The 20,050-nt window shown below is 34.9% G+C and overlaps 1 protein-coding gene across 6 annotated transcripts; it reads left to right on the forward strand.

Moving 5' to 3' along the window:
• The first annotated feature begins 476 nt into the window (after positions 1-476).
• Positions 477-20,050, forward strand: LOC143051368 (uncharacterized). 6 transcript variants are annotated; one of them, XM_076224312.1, is made up of 4 exons: positions 477-559; positions 1,929-1,988; positions 9,850-9,950; positions 10,555-20,050. In XM_076224312.1, the coding sequence occupies exon 4, from the start codon at positions 10,590-10,592 to the stop codon at positions 19,776-19,778; it is 9,189 nt and encodes a 3,062-aa protein (XP_076080427.1). In that variant the 5' UTR covers positions 477-559; positions 1,929-1,988; positions 9,850-9,950; positions 10,555-10,589; the 3' UTR covers positions 19,779-20,050. The 6 variants fall into 6 exon arrangements, with proteins under 6 accessions (XP_076080427.1, XP_076080417.1, XP_076080433.1 ...); XM_076224302.1 differs by having other exon boundaries at positions 9,850-9,932; XM_076224306.1 differs by having other exon boundaries at positions 489-637.

The following is a 20,050-nucleotide window of genomic DNA, read 5'->3' on the forward strand; positions in this document are numbered from 1 at the left end:
GGCCCTCATTTATGGTTTAAACCCTTTTTTAAACGTCCGTAGTTTGTCAGAAATTCAAACTTTTCAATGTCTGAAAGTGGACAGTATATGATATATTGAAGAAGCAGAAGAAGAAGCATGCAGAAAAACCGCCAATCACAGTTTTTCATTTGTGTTTAAAGAATTCTTTGGGTTTATGGTAGTTTGTCTACACATCACATAGTTCAAACTTAGTTCCACAGCAAATTCCTTCAAAGTAATACCAAGTTACATTCGTACAACCATTAATTCAAATCCTTCATTTATTTTTCAAAATAATACTTTTTTCATTTAAACAAAAAAGTGTTCAAAATTAAAGAAAATATAAAATAAAACAAGTTATAAAGGAAGATTTATTTGAAATGCATTTTATGCACAAGACAGTTTTGGCGTCCCATAGTTTGTATGATACGTATGCTTATGACGTAATCTGTCAATATAAAAACAATCAGGTATACCGAAAGTAGAAATTGACTTCTGGGAAATCAGCTGTTGATAACAATAATACTGACCAAGGAGATTAGTCTAAACGAAGTTTTCGGTAAGATATCCTAACTTAAAGAATGCCAAATGGAACAGGAAGATAAAATGAAAATAACTCAGTTCGTCATATTTAAAGGTATGCATCATAAATAAATATGATATTTGATATACTAGTTTATGAAAAGGTCAAAGAACGTAAGTGCAAATATACAGTTACGTTACACTGTGGCACACATATCTTTATTCCTAACTCATGAGACAGCTAAAGAGGAAGTCAATAAACATGATCAAACATTAATCACAAAAAAGCAAAGAAAAGGAAATAACTGAATTCAATAATAATTATGATACAAACTTCAAAGACCTTCAAACATATTCAGTGTTGATTTGATTTAGACATATGCACGAGGATCTGTATGGGGTTTATATAACACAGAGAATAATGGATAAAAAAAACAATATTAAAATAGACAAGGACCAAAAAGTACAGAATGAAAATATGTGCCATGCTGGAATATAAATACTTGGGAATAAGTGGCAAAAACTGGAATGAAGAAAATTGCCTCAAATGAATAGGAGAACCCATTTCCAGACCCTTATGTCAATTACCATGACCGTCCAAAGAGAGAAAGCCAGTTGTACGAGGACGAGGAATATCTTTAGTTTTATTATCAAAAAAAATTGAAAAATATGACCGAGTTTACACCACGTTGAAAATCTTCTCTAAATACAGACAAATTGATGCATCTAGGAATGTTTTAATGCATGACAGGACCTTTAGTCCTAAATAAAAGTTATATGTAGTTTTATGTTCCATAAATCAAAAACTTACCTGGCTTTTGTTGTGCATTTTTTTTTCAGTTTGCAGATGACAGGAAATAAACTTAACACACGATTTAAATTTGATATACGGTCCACTCAGTTGCACAGTTTTAATCACGTATTGTTTGAAGGTGTTCATTGTTCATCTACTGTCATTTCAAATCAATACAACTGAAAACATTTATAATGCAAGGGGGTCTTCTCAAACAGTCCTTTCAAATAAAATTGAGAATAGAATTGGGAAATATGTCAAAGAGACAACAACTCGAGCAAAGAGCAGATTACAGCCGAAGTCCACCACTGGGTCTTCAACGCAGCGAGAAAATCCCGAACCCGTTGATGGTCCTTAGCTGGCCCTTATAAAATAACAATGCGTACTAGTTCAGTGAAAATGGACGTCATACTGAACTCCAAAACATATAAACGGACTAAAATTAAAAAAACATGCAAGACTAACAAAGACCAGAGGCTCCTGACTTTGGACAGGCACAAACATGCGACGGGGTTTACATGTTTTGTGAGATCTCAACCCTCCCCATTATAAAAAAAAATGCATTGCAAAATCCAGTAAAGTTTTTGATATAATGATTTTTTTTTTATTTCAGCTTAAAATTTATGCGTGTTATTAAATGACAATACAGATTGTATAGAAATGTGAATTTATGGTATGTATAGTAGTGAACATAAGTCAACAGGTTGTAGCGCGGAACGGTTAACGCCCTCACAACCCTATGAAATTAATGAAAGAAGCATTCAATACTAATAATAATTTTGTTTTGCCATGATCATGAAAACAGGATTACTATCAAGTTTTTATTTTATCAACCAGTCCACTTTATTGTTGAAACGTGTGTCATCATTTTGAAATGAAATGAAGGTTAGTTTCAGAATGAGGTGAGATTGCCTTTAGCCAATAAAAATAATATATTACAATGAAACATACATCTAATGTAATTATCAAATATACGCGTACTGGTAGCTATAACATGAATAGATATATTACCAACTATTTAAAAGAAATTACTAGATAGGAACAGAAAAAGCCGTCAATGATCTTTCCGAAGTTGGATTAAAAACATGATTATTTTCTAATAATTCATTTATGTAAGACGATTTTTCACTAAAACTACTTAATTACCGAGGTGACCTCCGAATTTGACGTAAAAAGATAGGGAACACGTGCAATTATATCTTTCCAGGTTTGTTTGATTTCACATTGTAGGTAAACAAATGTTAATCATCGTTTTTTACCTGTATAAGAATGAGTTTTTATGGACAGAGTTTATCAAATGGTTTACCTTTGTTTCACTATCAATGTTGACATTCTTTTCCTCTTAAAGGCTGAAACTGCATAGTTTATGCGTAGCCCATCCCTAGCCCAGGTGTTAAATTGAAGGTCACAATGAAGTCAAACGGTTCACTCGTAGGTTAATATTCATCAGCAATGTTTCTTTTATTAGTTTGAACAGTCAAATTGAACCGATCTGGCTGCTTATCAATTAATGATTTAACAAAAACAAAAAACAAAGTTTTTATTTTTTTTATATCTCGTAACTAAAGCCCTTTAAAGTTTGAATATGTATTCATATTGCCTACTCATCGTCTGAATACGACTATGAATTAACTTTATTCAAACTAGCACGAACGTAAAAGACTTATGTATGAGTTCGAATTATTTCAATTAAATAATAAATTTTACAGAGACTATCATCGATCCGCCATTGAAACGAAATTTCTTATAAATAACTCCAAAAAATCAAGCTTTGCGTTGAAGTATTCGTACTGAACACAGCTGAACACAACTCATAATGGAAATACCAGATGAACTGAATGCATTACTAGCAGCCATGAAGCTAACTGGAAAAGAACCTGCCTGGAAGTTTCCCGCAAGTTCTGACCAGGTGTCAGTACAGCTGACGTGGACCAAAACAAAGGCTAAGGAACCAGAGGCACACTCCAGTAAAAGCCAAGCCGGCCCTGAAAAGTAAGCCACCATCCACCAGGAGAAGGGACGCCAAGCGTTACGACCAGTGGGTGCAGGCCAAAAGCACTGCTGCAACATCGGCTGAGGTCTTACCACACTGACACACCACCAAGGTAGACCAGAACCAACAAACAGAAGCCACAATAGCACAAGATGGAAGCAGGGAGATAGTACCCACAAAGTATCAAGGGGAACCTGAGGGCATTTGCATCAAGACGGACACAGTCATCAGTCCGTACAACCCCAGGAAGGCATGCCATCGCCAATACTACCTCCAGCCAACCAAAGACAGAGGCAAGCGATGCCGGATCGGCTATGATGAGGGATTCGACCTAGACGATCCCGAGTTGCTCCGGACAACACCACCTCACACATCGCCACTATTGATGCCATCTCCAGAGGCAGTTACATCAGCTCTTTTGATCTTAGAACGGCCAGATACGCCTTATCAAACACCTAGAAGCAAAGTAAAAGCTAAACGGTCAGCGGAACCAGATAAGTAGAAAGTCCGCAATACCCTTAAAGGATAGCCGGACGGAAAAACCCATACATCATCATCAGCTTTGCAGACATCCGCCGACGAGGTTCCTGAATGAACGTGTCGCTCACGCGCAGAACAGTTTATCCCCAACCCCCATCCAAACTATGTCTTAAGTTTTTTTTTCTCGGACATTTGTCTTTGATGTCAACCTTTGCATCACTAATCTTTAAACAGTATATATGTCGTGTACATTTTATTATTTTGTACATGTTATTACTTGTACAAAATTATCATACAAGTAATTACTCGTATGATGCCATCATACAGGTTATTACTTGTATAAATATAATTGTACAAGTAATAACCTGTACAAATTTTGTAGAGAAAAAGATAATAACTTGTACAACTCACGACCTTTCGTATTTTTTGAAATTTATATTGTGTTTGTTTTTCTGTTCTTATTTTCAAGTGTTTATCAGTGAGTATTATTTTTGAAATGTTAGAAGTTTACAGATGAACGAAGGACGCAAAGTAATAATATAAGCTAACGTGACACCTTGTGCAAATTTAGCTAAACAGCTAGATGCCACGTAAATACGGACTTCTGGTACAAAGTGACATGGTCGTTAAAAGCAAAAATAAATTGGTACTCTCCATTCATTTATTTTCAAACATACATCATGACGAAAAATTGCATACATAATATCATACATTGGAAATATAAGTCAAGCCTAATGGATTAAAAAACCTATTTGTTTGCACAAGACAAGGAAGCATGGCATCTTGAATTACACAATAAGTTCATTTTTTTGCATTTACATTTGCCTGTTTTACAGCCACCCCGACAGCTGCAGTGAACATGACCTTGGCCACCACTTAAAGAAAGCAATTGTACTGCTTTTCTGACGTCAACCTCTGTGTTCTCTGGTATGTCCAATATTGTCAATTCCTTTCTCTGAATCTTTTCAATTTGATTTCGACTCATGAAACCGATCATGATTCCAACTTTTGTACCTATTTTATATCCATTTTCTGCAATATCAAGCACAACACCTTTGATGTTTTTGCAGTCCATCGGCCCACGGTCTACTCTTTGTACTGGTATTATGACATTGTCTCCAATTGCTAAATCTTTTAATCTTTTTTTGGAAGAAGACAACTTATCATCGGCCTGTATTTGTTGGCCTGACAGGGCTCGTTTTCTCGCACGTATTAGTTTGAAATTTGTGTCTGTGTCAACATCAGTTTCAGTGTTCGTACTAGTTAAAACATTAATTTCAGTGTTTTTATCCAGATTTATTTCGGTTTCAGTGTTTGTGTCCAGATTGGTTTCAGTTTCAGTGTTTGTGTCAATATCTGTTTCGTCACCTTTGCGAATGAGTTTTTCAATGCCTGCTACACTAAAAACATCATATTGCCTTAAGAAATATCTTTTAAGAGCTGTCTTTTTGAAACTTTATTTTGCTTCCTTTACATTCCCAATAGTCTCTCTGTATCTTTCACGTGTAAATATTGAATTATTAGAAGATTTATTGTCATCACACAATTTAATTATTTCATCATGAAATTTCTTTTCTGTACTGTATTCCATCTTAACACTTTAGTTTTGACTACTTAAATGAACAGTTTTGTTCATATATTTGATATATTAAATGTACTCACATATTGAGAGTTTATAACTTTAGGCAAAGTAAAGAATTATATGTTAAAAGGGAAACAATTTGTTGTGAACTTCAAATAGGCCAAGGTAAAATAATGATTTGTACAAGTTATTATCTTTTTCTCCACAAAATTTGTACAGGTTATTACTTGTACAATTATATTTATACAAGTAATAACCTGTATGATGGCATCATACGAGTAATTACTTGTATGAAAATTTTGTACAAGTAATAACCTGTACAAAATAATAACATGTACATGACATATACATATAGTTAAATATAAAACAGTATATACTTTTCATGTGCCACGGCTTTACTATTAACAAAAAAACAACTATTGGACACATTGATTAATATCTCTGATTTGGCAAACATTTAAAGAAATTTTCATAGTGCACATTTTTAATCTTTCATTTTATCATAAAGGTTATCACTGAAAATATGTGATACCTGATTAAGTTCAGGGCCTGCATACCAGGCCTCCGAGAACTTCAAATATATACAAATATCAGTGGCGGATCCAGAAATTTTCATAAGTTGGAGCCCACTGACAGACTAAGAGGGGGCCCGCTCCAGTCATGCTTCATTGATTTCCTATATAATCAAACAAATATTTTCCAGAAAGGGGGGGGGGGGGGCGAGCCCTCTGAAAAAAACCTCTAAATCCGCCTCTGAATATAAATACCTACGTGAAACCGCTGATTATGCGTTCTGCTTTCTACGACACCGTAGCTCATATATCCTTGTGATATTTTTTTTGACAATTTGCGGACTACGGTCCGTACAAATCAAAAATATAATAAGGACCATTAAAGTTACAGTTCCGCAGCTAGCGTTCTCCGTGTTTCCAACCAAGCCTCGATAAAAAAAAAAATAGACTAAAAAATAATGACCATACTTCTCTGACATACATAGCGACAGAACCAATTTACATTCACTGAACTTGTATGTTATAATACATAAAAAGTAATAATCAATATGAAATCATGGCATAGCTGATCGTAGTGACCTTGTCCGAGGTAGACCAAGACGGGCAAATGAAACATAAAACATAACAGTAGAATTATGAACATATTAAGCAGGTGTGTGGTAAACGTCGACGAGACATAAAACTTAAACTTTCAAGGGGCATTTGCCGCAAAAGGTGTCAAAATAATGTTCACCGATTTGACCCAATTTTTATATTCGCCTTAACAAACTAAAACGTATATCAAAATAAAAAAAGTCTGAAATAAAATTGAGATGCATAAACTCGAAATGATGTTTCAACATTTCGTGTGTATTTTAGTCTAGACGCAATCTAATTAACCATCGAGGTGATCTTCCGAAGAATGCCGAATGTTATGTAACCCCGTGTGAATATAAACATAGATATAAAGATAGCGAACTCGTGCAATTTGATTTTTCTAGGTCTGTTTGATTTCATATAATAGGTTTAAACAATATGTAAATAATCGTTTTTACGTGTATAAGAATAAGTTTTGTAGATCGAATCAGTCAATCTATGGTTTACCCTTGTTTCACTCTCAATGGTGACATTATTTTCCTTTTACTTGCTGATCTTGCCGATTTCATCTCTAGCAAAAAGGTTCAATTGAAGTTCTCATGAATACGGATTTAATGAGGTCGATTTATTCTCTTGCAAGTGAATGATTCATTAGCAATGTTTCTATGCCTACTTTGACAAAGTTCAACTAAACTGATTGCTAAAATCGAATTTGAACTTCACTATTTCACTTTCATTAATGATTTGACAAAAACAAATCATATATAATTGTTTTTGTTTATCTCATAGCAAGTGCCCCTTTAAGAAATATTTCTCATACGGCGGAGAGTAACTTTGATATGTAGACCAGCAGAAAAAAAATGAATTACAGGTGTTTAGGTTTAACATCCTCTTCCACTCTTCCTTGGACTACGCCAGAGCATGGGCTAAGCGAGAAGAAGTTGAACTGGACACTTTGTCAGAATGGGTTAAAACTATCAGGTCTCTGATAAAACGTCGCGTTCACAAGTTGAAAAACTGTGTGAACGATCGACCAAAGTCCGTTTTCAGAGACAAAGAGGCCATGAAATGTCTATCAACTCTTCATGATAAGTATGTTGTTGTTCCTGCGGACAAAGCTTCAAATAATATTGTCTTTGTATGTAAATCGTATTACTACGAATGTCTTGTAAAAGAATTGGGTATAAAGGAGCACTCAGGTAATCCCACATACAAAGACATATCATTTGACAAGGATGAGATTTTAGCAAATCATAAGTCCTTCATGGCTTCAATAAACATTGCATTGAACACCAAATCGGAGGACTTACCTTGTTTGTATTGGATACCAAAGCTTCATAAAATTCCGTACAAACAACGGTATATTGCTGGCTCATCTTCATGTTCCACTAAAGAATTGTCCATTAGATTGACTAAAATTCTGTCCGCAGTGAAGGAGGGTCTTCAGAAATACTGTGAAACTGTTTACTCGCGTAGTGGTATTAACCATATGTGGATTCTTAAAAATTCTAAAGAACTTCTAGACAGTTTTAAATCTCGGTCTTTTTCTGAAATTAGTTCCATCAAAACTTTTGATTTTTCAACCCTGTATACCACCATTCCCCATGTGAAATTGAAAAATCGCCTAAAAGAAATAATCCACAATGCCTTTCAACATAAAAATGGTAGCATACGCTATAAATTTATTACTTTGGGATTTGATAAGACATATTTCGTAAATAGTGACAAACAAAAAGGTAAAATATGCTACACAGAAGAACAAGTGGTCAGTATGCTGGAGTTTCTTATCGATAACATATTTGTTGAGTTTGGAGGTAGACTTTTCCAACAAATTGTCGGCATTCCTATGGGAACAAACTGTGCGCCTCTTCTTGCCGACCTCTTCTTATTTTCATATGAATCGGAGTTCCTCCAGACACTTGTAAAAAAACAAGAGAATCAAAGAAGCCAGATTATTTAATTTCACTTTCAGATATATTGATGATGTTCTTTCCATAAACAATCCGAACTTTTCTGATTGGGTTCCATTAATATATCCCCCAGAACTAGAGATTAAAGAAACAACAGACACGGCTTCCTCCGCCTCATTTTTAGACTTATATCTCGAATTTGACTTACACAGTCATCTCAGTACCAGAATCTATGACAAACGAGACGATTTTAATTTTGAAATTATAAATTTCCCCCACCTTAGTAGCAATATACCAACTTCACCTGCATATGGGATATATATTTCCCAACTTATTCGATATTCAAGAGCTTGCAGCTCCTACTCAGACTTTGTAAAACGTCATCAGTGTCTGAGTAGAAAGTTGATGAAACAGGGGTATGTCAAAGAACGTCTCGTTCTTTTTCTCAAAAAGTTCATCGGAAGATACCAAGACCTTGTTGATAAATATTCCGTATCAACTTCTCAAATAATACACGATGGTCTTGATGTATAGATTCTGCGTACTGATGTTGTTTATCATCTTAACAACGTGTTTTATAGTTCTTTTATTTGTCTTTGTTCTATTATTAATATTACTTTTACTGTTGAATGGTTTCATGTGATATCCGTTTCACGTGGCTGGGTACTTATACATCTCGTCAATGTGTTTGTATTGGCTTTCATTTTTTTGTGGTTTGTTTTGTATTTGCGACTTTTTGTATTTCTTTTGTTCTTATAACGTGACTCTGTACTTTAAAAGATCCCGTCAATATGATATTGTTCTATTATATGTCATTATGATATATTTCTATTATGAATTACAATATACGTTGAACCACAAATGTCAAAATCATTCAATCGCGTAGTGGAATTAACTATTTTTGGATTCTTATAAATTCTATATATAACTTTTGGACTAGTTTAAATCTCGGTCTATTTCTTAAATTTATTCTTACATACTTTTGATTTTTTAACCCTGTATGCTAACATTCCCATGAAAATTTAAAAATTGTTTGTACGCACATTGAACGACAAATTTATGTGACGTATAAAATTTTCTGACGTCAGACACTCAAATCAATAAATGTGTTCGTAGATAGTAGATGTTTTTGTGTTCTGTTAAATTGTTCCTTTTAAAATTGTTAAACGATGATGACTGATGTACCCATATTTTGACTATTTTATTTATTGTGTCTGTTTATTTAACGCATCAATGTTAAAATATCGGAAATTGATGAGACTGTCATTAAAGTGAGAGGGTTAGCGCTATAGAACCAGGTTTAATCCACCATTTTCTACATTTGAAAATGCCTGTACCAAGTCAGGAATATGACAGTTCTTGTCCATTCGTTTTTGATGCGTTTTGTTATTTGGTTTTGCCATGTGATTATGGACTTACCCAATTGATCTTCCTCTAAGTTCAGTATTTTTGTGATTTTACTTTTTCCTTTTCTTTTTAAGCTCACCTTGTCCATGGCTGATATGGCTAAAACAGAACATAGAGGAAAATTCAAGTTTTGTCTTTTATCTTCACACCACTACATGTAGACAAGATTTGTCAGGTGCTTTAAAAATCGATAACACATACTTGCAAATAGAATAAGTTAAAGTACGAAATCGTCATTCAACTCCTTATAAGATAATGTCCGGTTAGATTTCCCCCAATTTTTTGCGTTTTTTTACCTTTTACTTTTAAAAGACTATTGCTGAGATCATCAGTTGACCCCTTATAGGAGTAATTTCCCTTTTTATACCACAACTTCTGCCTTTAAAATAAGTGAACGTAGCCGAAATCGTCAGTCGACGTCTTATAGCATATCATAAATATGAGGATTGATATTTTGTACGCCAGACGCACACAACGTCTACAAAAGACCATCCAGTGACGCTCGAATAAAAAAAAAAGTTTTAAAACCAAATAAAGTACTAAATAGAAGAGTCGTTGCCCAGGAATGACAATTTCTTTCTTTTTTTACGATGAATAGCTAGAGAATCTTTAAACAGCAATTCAATATTAGTGAAATCGTTGGTCAACTCTTAAAGAAGTTAGTTCTTAAAAGATAATATTTACTATATTTATGGCTCAATATCTTTAAAAATTTAATCGATAGATAGAAACTGTACAAAGTAAAAATAACATGACAAACGTGGTATTTTTTTTTGTAGGCAGAAGAGAAGACATTGATTGAAAATAGGACTCCATGAATTTCTTCAGAAGAATCGTGAAGCACATGAAGGGTGAGGAAAATGCGACGCAAGATATTGATGACACTCCACGTAAGGACGCTTGTACTTCTTCAATCACAACACAGTACTACAGGAGGTCAAGAAATACTTCAGATGAGACATCAATTAATGCACTTAGGGTGTCTTGTGTTCCCGGTGATAATGATGTTCATGGGATGTCCCTTGATCACACTTTAAAAGTTGCCGATTCTCACCAGACTACGTCACGTACCGGTACGTCTGATTTATATGGTCTCGATTGGTCTCAAATTCTCATTAAGGAAGATTCCAATGAAGATACACTAAAATATGGTAAAAGCACTGCATTCGGACGCACAGATTCTGTTTCAAGTAATGTTGACACTAGTTATGACATGGTATATGGAGCATTAGAAAATGATAAAACTAACAAAGAAAACCTTAGGCATTCAGAGTCAATAGACAGTCCATTTTGTAATGATGTCAACAGCCGAGAAATTAATAAAGAAGTTTCTGGAAAGCTAACACTTAATTCTTCTAAAAATGATACACCAAAACAAGCTACAACTATAAAAGATGCACTTGAAAACCAAGAGCGCGATAAAAATAAACTATTAGATGCATCAACGTCTACGAAACCGAAGGTCGAAAGTTTTCATGATCGTTTCAAAACATCAGTTCCTCAAGAAAACCAAATAGACGAAATACCAGGGAAAACAAAGTCACACATATCAACTAGTAGTAAAACACAAAGTAATATCAACTGGACATTTCAGACAGAAAGAAAAAATCATAAATTGACAGAAAGACCGAATGAGATGACGTATCATTTACCAACAGAAACATATCGTGGTGAAAAAATCCCCCACAATAATGTTCAAGTTATATATAATGACAATGTTACAAGTTCAACAAATGTTAAGCTGATGAAAGAAACTGAAGAAACAGAAACGAAATATCAATTGAACGTCTTAAAATATTCTAGATCGAAGGAAAATGCTGCATTAGAATCAAGTTTGAACTACAGAGAAGAAAATGAAGTGTTAAATAGCAATGACAATTTACCTAACACATTCTATGATCAACTCTGGTATTCCACTTCAAAGCAGAATACATCTGAAATACGGACTAGTCCATGGAAAGACAAAGAAATAATTGCGGGCATTGGAAGATTGAAAAACAACATGGATTTATCTTGTGGAAGGAAGCAATCAAATGCAAAGAAAACTAATGAAAAATCTTATTTGAATATAAAATCCGATGATACAGAAAGGAACAAACAAGTCGGGAAGATGTATTCACAAAATGAAGTCGCCAGCCAACTAAAAGCAGAAGAAAATGTTGTTAGAACAACCAATGTTGAACACTCAAGTCATATCATTTCCGCCGAAGACAACAATAGTTGTATCAGCTCACAGGCTGAAATAAAACTTGACACATGCGTCGATATGTTTGAAAAGTTAGATTGTCGTTTTGAAACGACAGAAGTAGAGGATGTTACAAAGACGACATGTGACGCTAATAGTTATATCGAAAACAATGCTGTTCAGTATCAAGAAACAATTGTTGATATGTCAGGAGTAAACACGAGAGAAGTTGGAGTTGGAATGATTAATGGCAACAAAATATCTCAAAAGGAAGAATTTTGTGTTAAACCGAAAATAAACATGCGTGATTCTACTACCACGGACCGTCTTGAGAAAAGATCTCAAATGGCACTAAGCAAGACTTGTAATGAAGTAATGGATTTAGAATTTTCTAAACTCGTAATAAGGGACGTTGTTGCTACTGGTGATCTTAATGCTAATATTCAGCCGCCTGCTGAACATACACAGCTTTATTTTTATAATGAGAGGGATACGTCAAAAACTAGTCATAGCACTTTAAAAGAAGAATTAAATTTAAATGAATATGATGCATCGACAGTTACTTTAGGTACAGAAAATATAAACAGCGGTGCGGCTAAAAAGGTAAAAAGCGTCAACGACGATGTAATAGAAAGGGAAATATCTGCTGAAAATACATTGAATGGTTCTGAGATAAGCAGCACTGTTGAAATGAAAGAACCAAAACGCAAAATTCTTAAAGAAGATATTTATAAAATTCCGAAGGAAAATACGTTGGCACAACAATCTTGTACTGTTAAAACGAACAATCGAAGTATTGTAGCCAGCTTTGAAAGTAAAACTGACAGCAAACAGGTTGAGCAAGAAATAACACCATCTAAAGGCAAAGAGCAAGAAAACAATGTATCCGGCATGTTGAAAAGTGAATGTGGAAAACAAAAGCCAATTGAAGAAGTTTGGAGTTCGGAAAATGACGTTCACGATGGCCCTCGTATTAAGAAGCAGCCTAGCTTGGTTAAAGCTAATACAAAATCACATTTGAATGCAGTATCTGTTGACATAGAAATGAAACAGCAAATGGAGAAATTTGATCTGCGAAACGAATCCGTTAATAAATCTGAACAGGGTCAACAACCAAAAAAGAACATTTCCGCTATTAAAGACACTCAAACTAATATCAGTCCACATGATCAAATTTCCGATAAAACCAGACAAAAACCATTTTCCATAAGAGATGATATACACGGAACTGTACTACAACCGTGTAAAGAAGTGGTAAATAAAACAAATCGCTATTTGACAACCGAGAACGTCACAAAACCTAAACATGGTGCCAGCAGTTGTATTGAAACACATTCTGTCGAATATCAAGAGATATCAAGATCATCTAATATAAGTGAAAAAGGTTTTCGAGTGAACAATGAAAATGTTGATGGTATAATCTGTCAAAATCATAAATGCAATAGTTTATCGAATTCGAAACCATATGATGTATCCAATCAGAAGACGTTGGTTGAGGACTTAACGAACATGTCAAGTGGTCAGGTGTCTAAACACGTATCTGAATTTAAAATATCTACTGATGAACGGAAGAATGTTATTGCGTCTTGTGATTATGACAGTACTGTACAAACGTCTGTTGAACAAAAACCAAAAGGTAGCTGTCTGGAGTATGAAAAACTTAAAACAAAGCTATCAACAGCAGAATCAATTGTTCAGAAGGAGCCTGCATCTACAGTTGCTGTCACTTTAGAAAGTGTAAATATAGTTCAGAAAACTGAAAAGAAAAAGAATTCTGGAAAGGACGAACCAATAAAGAAAGAAACAACTACTGAAAATGTTAGGAAGCCACAGAAATTAATTCTTGAAATTTTCAGTTGTGAAAATTGTGACTACCAAAGATTTTTGCATGATAGAATAGGAAGTCCAGTTAAATTTACTATTGAAGACATTATCAAGAAACAAAATAGTACAAATCTAGTTGTTAAGTTTCCGAGTAAAACATCGAGCAGAAAGTTCATTGAAATAATGCATTTACGCAACTGTGAGTACAAGACTACTGTTAAGTGTCATTTCTACGAAGAAAAAAGTCAAGGAAACAAAAGACAGAGTAATGCGAAAGCAGAAGCATCATCCAGAAATAATTGTGAAGAAGATGTGTCTAGGGAATTGACACCAGAAAAGCAGAAAAAGCCAAATGATCAGAGTCGAAGTCAAATTAAAATTTTGTCGGCAACACAATCTACTGCTTGCAAAATTGACAACCAGAGAATCCAAACTAATTCTGAAAGCGGAACAAGCGGTTATCATGCACAAATGTATAAGGAAACTGAAATCAAAACTCAGATTTTCGAACAGTCAAGCTCAAAAAATGAACAAAAATACTGCAGTTTATCAAAAAATCAAATTTTCATAGCCAAAAGAGAAAAACAAGTAATAGAAGAAGAAGCTAACGTATCAGGCAATTACCACTCAAACCAAAATTTACAAAGCCTTGAATCTGAAAAAATCAACAAAACTTTACAATCCAATAAATCTAATATTAAGATTGTACAAGAAGAACTTTCAAATTTGGAAATTGGCCTTGTTTCACAAAATAATGTGGTTAGACACGATAATGACAGGGAAATGACTAAGGCAAAGTCGAAGTTCAGACATGTTGATACAGGATCAACTTTAAATAGGGAGTGTCCAATTGATGAAATAAAAGTTAATCAAAACATGGATATAAGTGAAGCAAATAGTGAAACTACACTTAACACGCCCTTGACTGTTAGTAAACTCGCTGACAAAAATAAAATTAAGAATCCAAACCCTTCAGTTAATGCTGTGGCAGAAAAGAAAATGAACACAATTGCACTATGTCAAGGCAATAAAAAAAGCAAACCACAATGTATTGAAATCGAAATCTATAACCTTTCAAGGAGAGAATCAAATTTGGAGCGATTTTTGAATTTCCGACTTCAAAAGAAATTTGAATTTAGCATCAAGAGTACGGAAGAATTGCAAAATGTGAATTTTTTATCTGTTGAATTCCCCAGCACAAATTCTTCAAGGAAAGCTATGGTATTACTCGAGAAGAGTAACACACTGACTGGAACCTACATTAAGTGTCATATCGATAAGAAAAGAAAACAGGAAATTCAACAAAAGTTGCGAAATAAAAGGCTATCGGATATGGCAAGCCAACTAGCAGAAGTTGCAAAACAATATCTTGACAATCACGAGACACAACATAAAGAATTGACAGCGTGGTTAGGCAAGTTTACGGACAAGAAGAAAAAATTTGAACCAATAGACAGCTTTAATAAAAGGAAGAAAGAGAAGGAAACATTAACTTCAAAAAAGAAAGAAATGGAAAGTCAAAAATCTGAATTCCTATCTTTTATAAAGTCATTCCACTGCAAGTTAGAAAAACTTAAACACTCTTCTTTTGATGAACAAGATTTTTTGGAGCTCGAAACAAGCTTCAAATCTGAGTGTAACAGATTTGCCGCTGCACTTCCCATATATGCATGCAGAACAGAAATTTGTACAACGATTTATAAAGATCAAACATCCGTTATTTTAGGTGAGACTGGATCAGGAAAAAGTACACAAGTCGTTCAGTATCTATATCAAACAGGCATGTATTCAGAAGGAATTATTATTTGCACCCAACCCAGAAAAGTAGCTGCAATTAGTCTGGCGACTAGAGTTGCAAAAGAGATGTCTTCAAACGTAGGTAACTTGGTAGGATATCAAGTCGGTATGAACTCCAAAAAATCAAAAGATACCAAAATCCTATACGTAACAGACCATGTGCTTCTTAATGAATGCCTGAGAGATCCCCATCTGTCAATGTTTTCTTGCATAATCATCGATGAAGCCCATGAAAGAAGCATCTTCACGGATCTTTTACTAGGAATGATAAAGAAATGTCTGCCGTCTAGGCAAGACTTGCGTCTTATAGTAACATCTGCTACTATCGATCCAGATGTGTTCGTTCGTTTTTTTGGAGAATGTCCAGTTCTGTCTGTTTCCGGTAGAACTTTCCCTGTCGATGTGGAGTGGTCAGAAGAGGCATTTGATGATAATTATGAAAAAAGGACATTAGAGAAAGCTATCGATGTCCACCTCAGAGAAGACAAAGGAGATATATTAGTTTTCCTAACGTCCCCTTTAGAAGTCGAAAAAAGTTGCAAACAATTTGAAGAAAAACTTCGAAACTATCATAATTTTATATGCCTTCCTTTACATGGAAAATTACAAGCAAACGAACAACAGCGAGTTTTTAACCCTGTACCACATGGTAAACGAAAAATTGTATTTGCCACTAACAGTGCTGAAACTTCTATTACAATACCAGGAATCAAGTACGTTGTAGATTCCGGTCGAATAAAAGAAATGCAATTTGATCCTAAAAAGAACATAAGTTCATTAGTTGTAACATTGGTGACACAAAGCTCTGCAAATCAAAGAAGTGGAAGAGCTGGAAGAACCGCTCCCGGGAAATGTTTTAGGCTTTATTCAGAGAGTGAATATAAAGAAATGAATGTATGTTCCACTCCGGAAATATTACGTGTTAATTTAGGACAGGCAATCCTAAAGCTCATGGAACTAGGTGTTGATCCTATAGCATTCGATTTCGTAGAATCACCTCCAAGGGATCAACTTACTAATGCTATGGAAACCCTTGTGTCAATTGGTGCAGTATCAGATGGAATACTGACAGACATGGGAAAATGGATTGCAAAATTACCTTTTGATCCTATAGTTGGAGCATTTATACATGATGCAATTGATTGTCATGTTGGTATTGAAGCTCTAATCTTGACGGCTTGTTGTGGCTCTGGAGGGTCGCTCTTTTACCGATCTGGTAATCTAGAAAAGAAAACAAATGCGGATAAAATGAAAATTAGATTTTCTCATTTGGGTGGCGATGTCATGACAATGTTGAATGCATATAGAGAGTGGCATATCCAACCGGAAAATTCTAAGGGTAAATGGTGTGCACAGAACTATGTAAATGGGAAAACGATAAAAGCCGTGAGAGAAACTGCTACTGAAGTGCTGTCAATTCTTCGCAAGGAACTACAAATTAAGTTGGAATTCAAGTTAAGTGATCCAGAAAAAGTCGACCTCATGTTACAAAAAATGATATTCAAAACTTTCAAACATAATATATGTCACTATTTAGGACACGAGCGAGCTGGTTATCATGTTATACATAAAGCACACGATGTTTGTCTATTTCCATCTTCATCCTTGCCGTCTCTTGGACTGAAGCCAGAATGGTTAGTTATTGAACAAGTTTTACATATAAATCGAGACTATGGTGTCAATGCTACACCAGTACCAATTGAGTGGATAGAAGAAGGATTAGAAGAAGGTTGGCTTAAGCCCTTTGATATGGAACGAGTTGAAAAACAAAAGGTTAAGTGTTTAGGTGCGTACGGAATGGGAGAACAAACTTTTAGAGATTTTGTTGGACCTCGCTATGCTAAACTAAAGGATCTCGAGATACAACTTAAGGAGATTGCGGATGGAAGTTTTGTCATACTTGATACAGATGGTAAAACGGGCGAAATTTGTCTGTATTCTACAAAAAATGTAACGCCAGTATTGATTCAGCATGTCGAAAACGCATTAAACGCATTGAGAAGAAAATTCCAGGATGAAAAAAGTGAACAGTATTTGAGTTCTTCAAATCAAGGAACTCGTATTGTTATATCAGCCGGTTGTAATGTAGTAGATGTTCTCATGCCAGACGAATTTAAGACAGTCATAATAGTCGGTGATCCTCTCAACACGCAGTGGCTTACTGAAGAAGATGTAAGAAATGAATTAGAGGTATATGGTCAAATTGAATACATTGAGAAGTTTTACTTTACCAAGAACAAGAGAAATTGGGGAAAAGTTACCTTTTCGAATACTCAAGAAGCTGAATATGCAGTAGAAGAAACAAAAGAAGAAGAGATTCGTGCTCTGCCAACTGGAAATGCCAGACTCCAAAATGAACATCGTTTTCGTGTAAAATTCGAATGGTGTCGTCGTAAATCTAAAGGGTCTGCCTTTGTAGATTTCAGCGAACAAAGGATTGCTTATCATATACTCCAAGACTGTAGAGCATTGATGATAGGAGGAACCAAAGCAAAACTTAATCACAGCAAAAGAGGAGGAAGTCAAATATTCATCAACAATTTAAACAGATTTGTAAATGAAGCGGTATTGAGACATAGCATTGTTACGAACTTTGATATTGATGATGATCATATTGTTGCAGCTTCATTCATTCGCGAGAAGGTTCAGACGTCAAGAGCAGAACTAGACTTAATCCAACAACGACTCCGTGCCCATCTACAAATACATGTTAAGGAAGGAAAATATGATCTTTTTGTAAAACCACCCAAAGATCAGGATTTCACTTTTCTTGCCTTTGCCTCTTTTTCAAAGGTAGAAGAAGGACAAAATGCAAGTGCATATGTGCAGCAAAATTTTAGACCAAATGAAGAAGTTATAAATACATCTATAACGCTTCAAGCCTCAATTCTTGTTTACAGAGCCATATTTGAAAAATGTAATGACGTATTATTTAAAGCTATTACTGCTTTGAATAAACAAGAAGGGATTGAAATTCGCCATAAATTATTGAGAAACGGAAACTGTAATCTTGATATGAATTGCGATCATGTTGACACATTACGAAGGGTCAGACGAAAACTTGACAAAATTGTTCAGGGCAAAAGAATGACACAGCAAGACTTTCCAAATATACAGGAACTTTTCACGAGAGCTGGGAAGTATGAAATACGGAATATCATGTCACAAACTGGGTCGTTGATTATAGACGATTATCGAATACTTGAAATATCGATTTACGGCGAAAAGGAGAAGCAACACGACACGTTTACACTTTTAAAAGAGTACTTGTATAAATTGAGTCAAGGCATTAACCGAAATTTATCTCTGAAAGGAGCAGATAAGCCATTCGGTGTTATAAAAGAAATGTTTTTACGATTTGGTATAGATCTTGGAAAAATGAAACGTGATATCAGAGGTCTTAACCGTTTACAGATTAATTTACGTCATCATAGTGTAGATATAAACGGCACGTCAGAAGCTGTTGAAAAGGCAGTGGTCGAAATAAATGGTGTGATTGATCATTTACGTGAAATGCAAAATTGTGAGCACATTGAGAACGAAGAACATCAATGTGCTATTTGCTTCATGGAAACAGAAGATGGGGAAATGTACCGTTTAGAATCATGCGGTCACCCTTTCTGTAAAACTTGCATTGTTTCACAACTGAAATCAGCAGTTGGGAACAGCGACTTTCCTTTGTCATGCTGCAAAGAAGGATGTGATGAATTATGGTCATGGAAGGACATTACTAAATTATCATTGCAGTCAGGAATGACAATTAACAACTTAGTCAATCGAGCCACTAGTTCTTATATTGCAAGAAATTCAAAGAAATATAAATATTGTACTTCGCCAGAATGTCCTAGTGTTTACCGCGTGACAAACATGGCCAATGAATTCAGTTGCGGTGAATGCGGGGTAAGGATTTGTACAGCTTGCCACATCCAGTACCATGATGGTATATCATGTGACACTATGAAAGAACTAAAGGAAGATACTTCTGGAATAGCAATATGGCTACGAAAAGATCCCCATAATCGTAAATTGTGTCCCGGCTGCGGTTTACCAATTGAAAAGTCATCTGGTTGCGATCGTATGGAATGTACCAAGTGTCGTAGACATTTTTGCTGGGTATGTCTTGCACATTTTAGTTCTAGTGGGGATTGTTATGGTCACCTACGTAGGGAACATGGTAGATATGGAGGTGGATACTAATTTGTGTATTTACTGTTATTGTACGAACTCTGTGTTTGATCAAAATCAGTGTACGCATTTCCACAGCATAGGAGAGTAATAACATATTGTAATTTTCTTTATGAAATTGACATAGTGTTTTGAGAACACTTAGCATTTGGAATGCCTGCATGATGTATAAAGTGTTCTCTGTGATATTCGCATTCATAATTTTGTGTCTTTAATGTATTGATTTTTATTTGAGCTGAGCAATTTAAAAAAGGCTCGTTACACAGTGAGGTATTTTTGCTAAA

This window comes from Mytilus galloprovincialis, chromosome 1, assembly GCF_965363235.1.
Source record: "Mytilus galloprovincialis chromosome 1, xbMytGall1.hap1.1, whole genome shotgun sequence".
Classification (NCBI taxonomy): Eukaryota; Metazoa; Mollusca; class Bivalvia; order Mytilida; family Mytilidae; genus Mytilus; species Mytilus galloprovincialis.

What these genes read in the sequence shown, in the direction of transcription:
- LOC143051368 (XM_076224312.1), top strand. Translation starts at nt 10,590, where the DNA reads ATGAATTTCTTCAGAAGAATCGTGAAGCACATGAAGGGTGAGGAAAAT.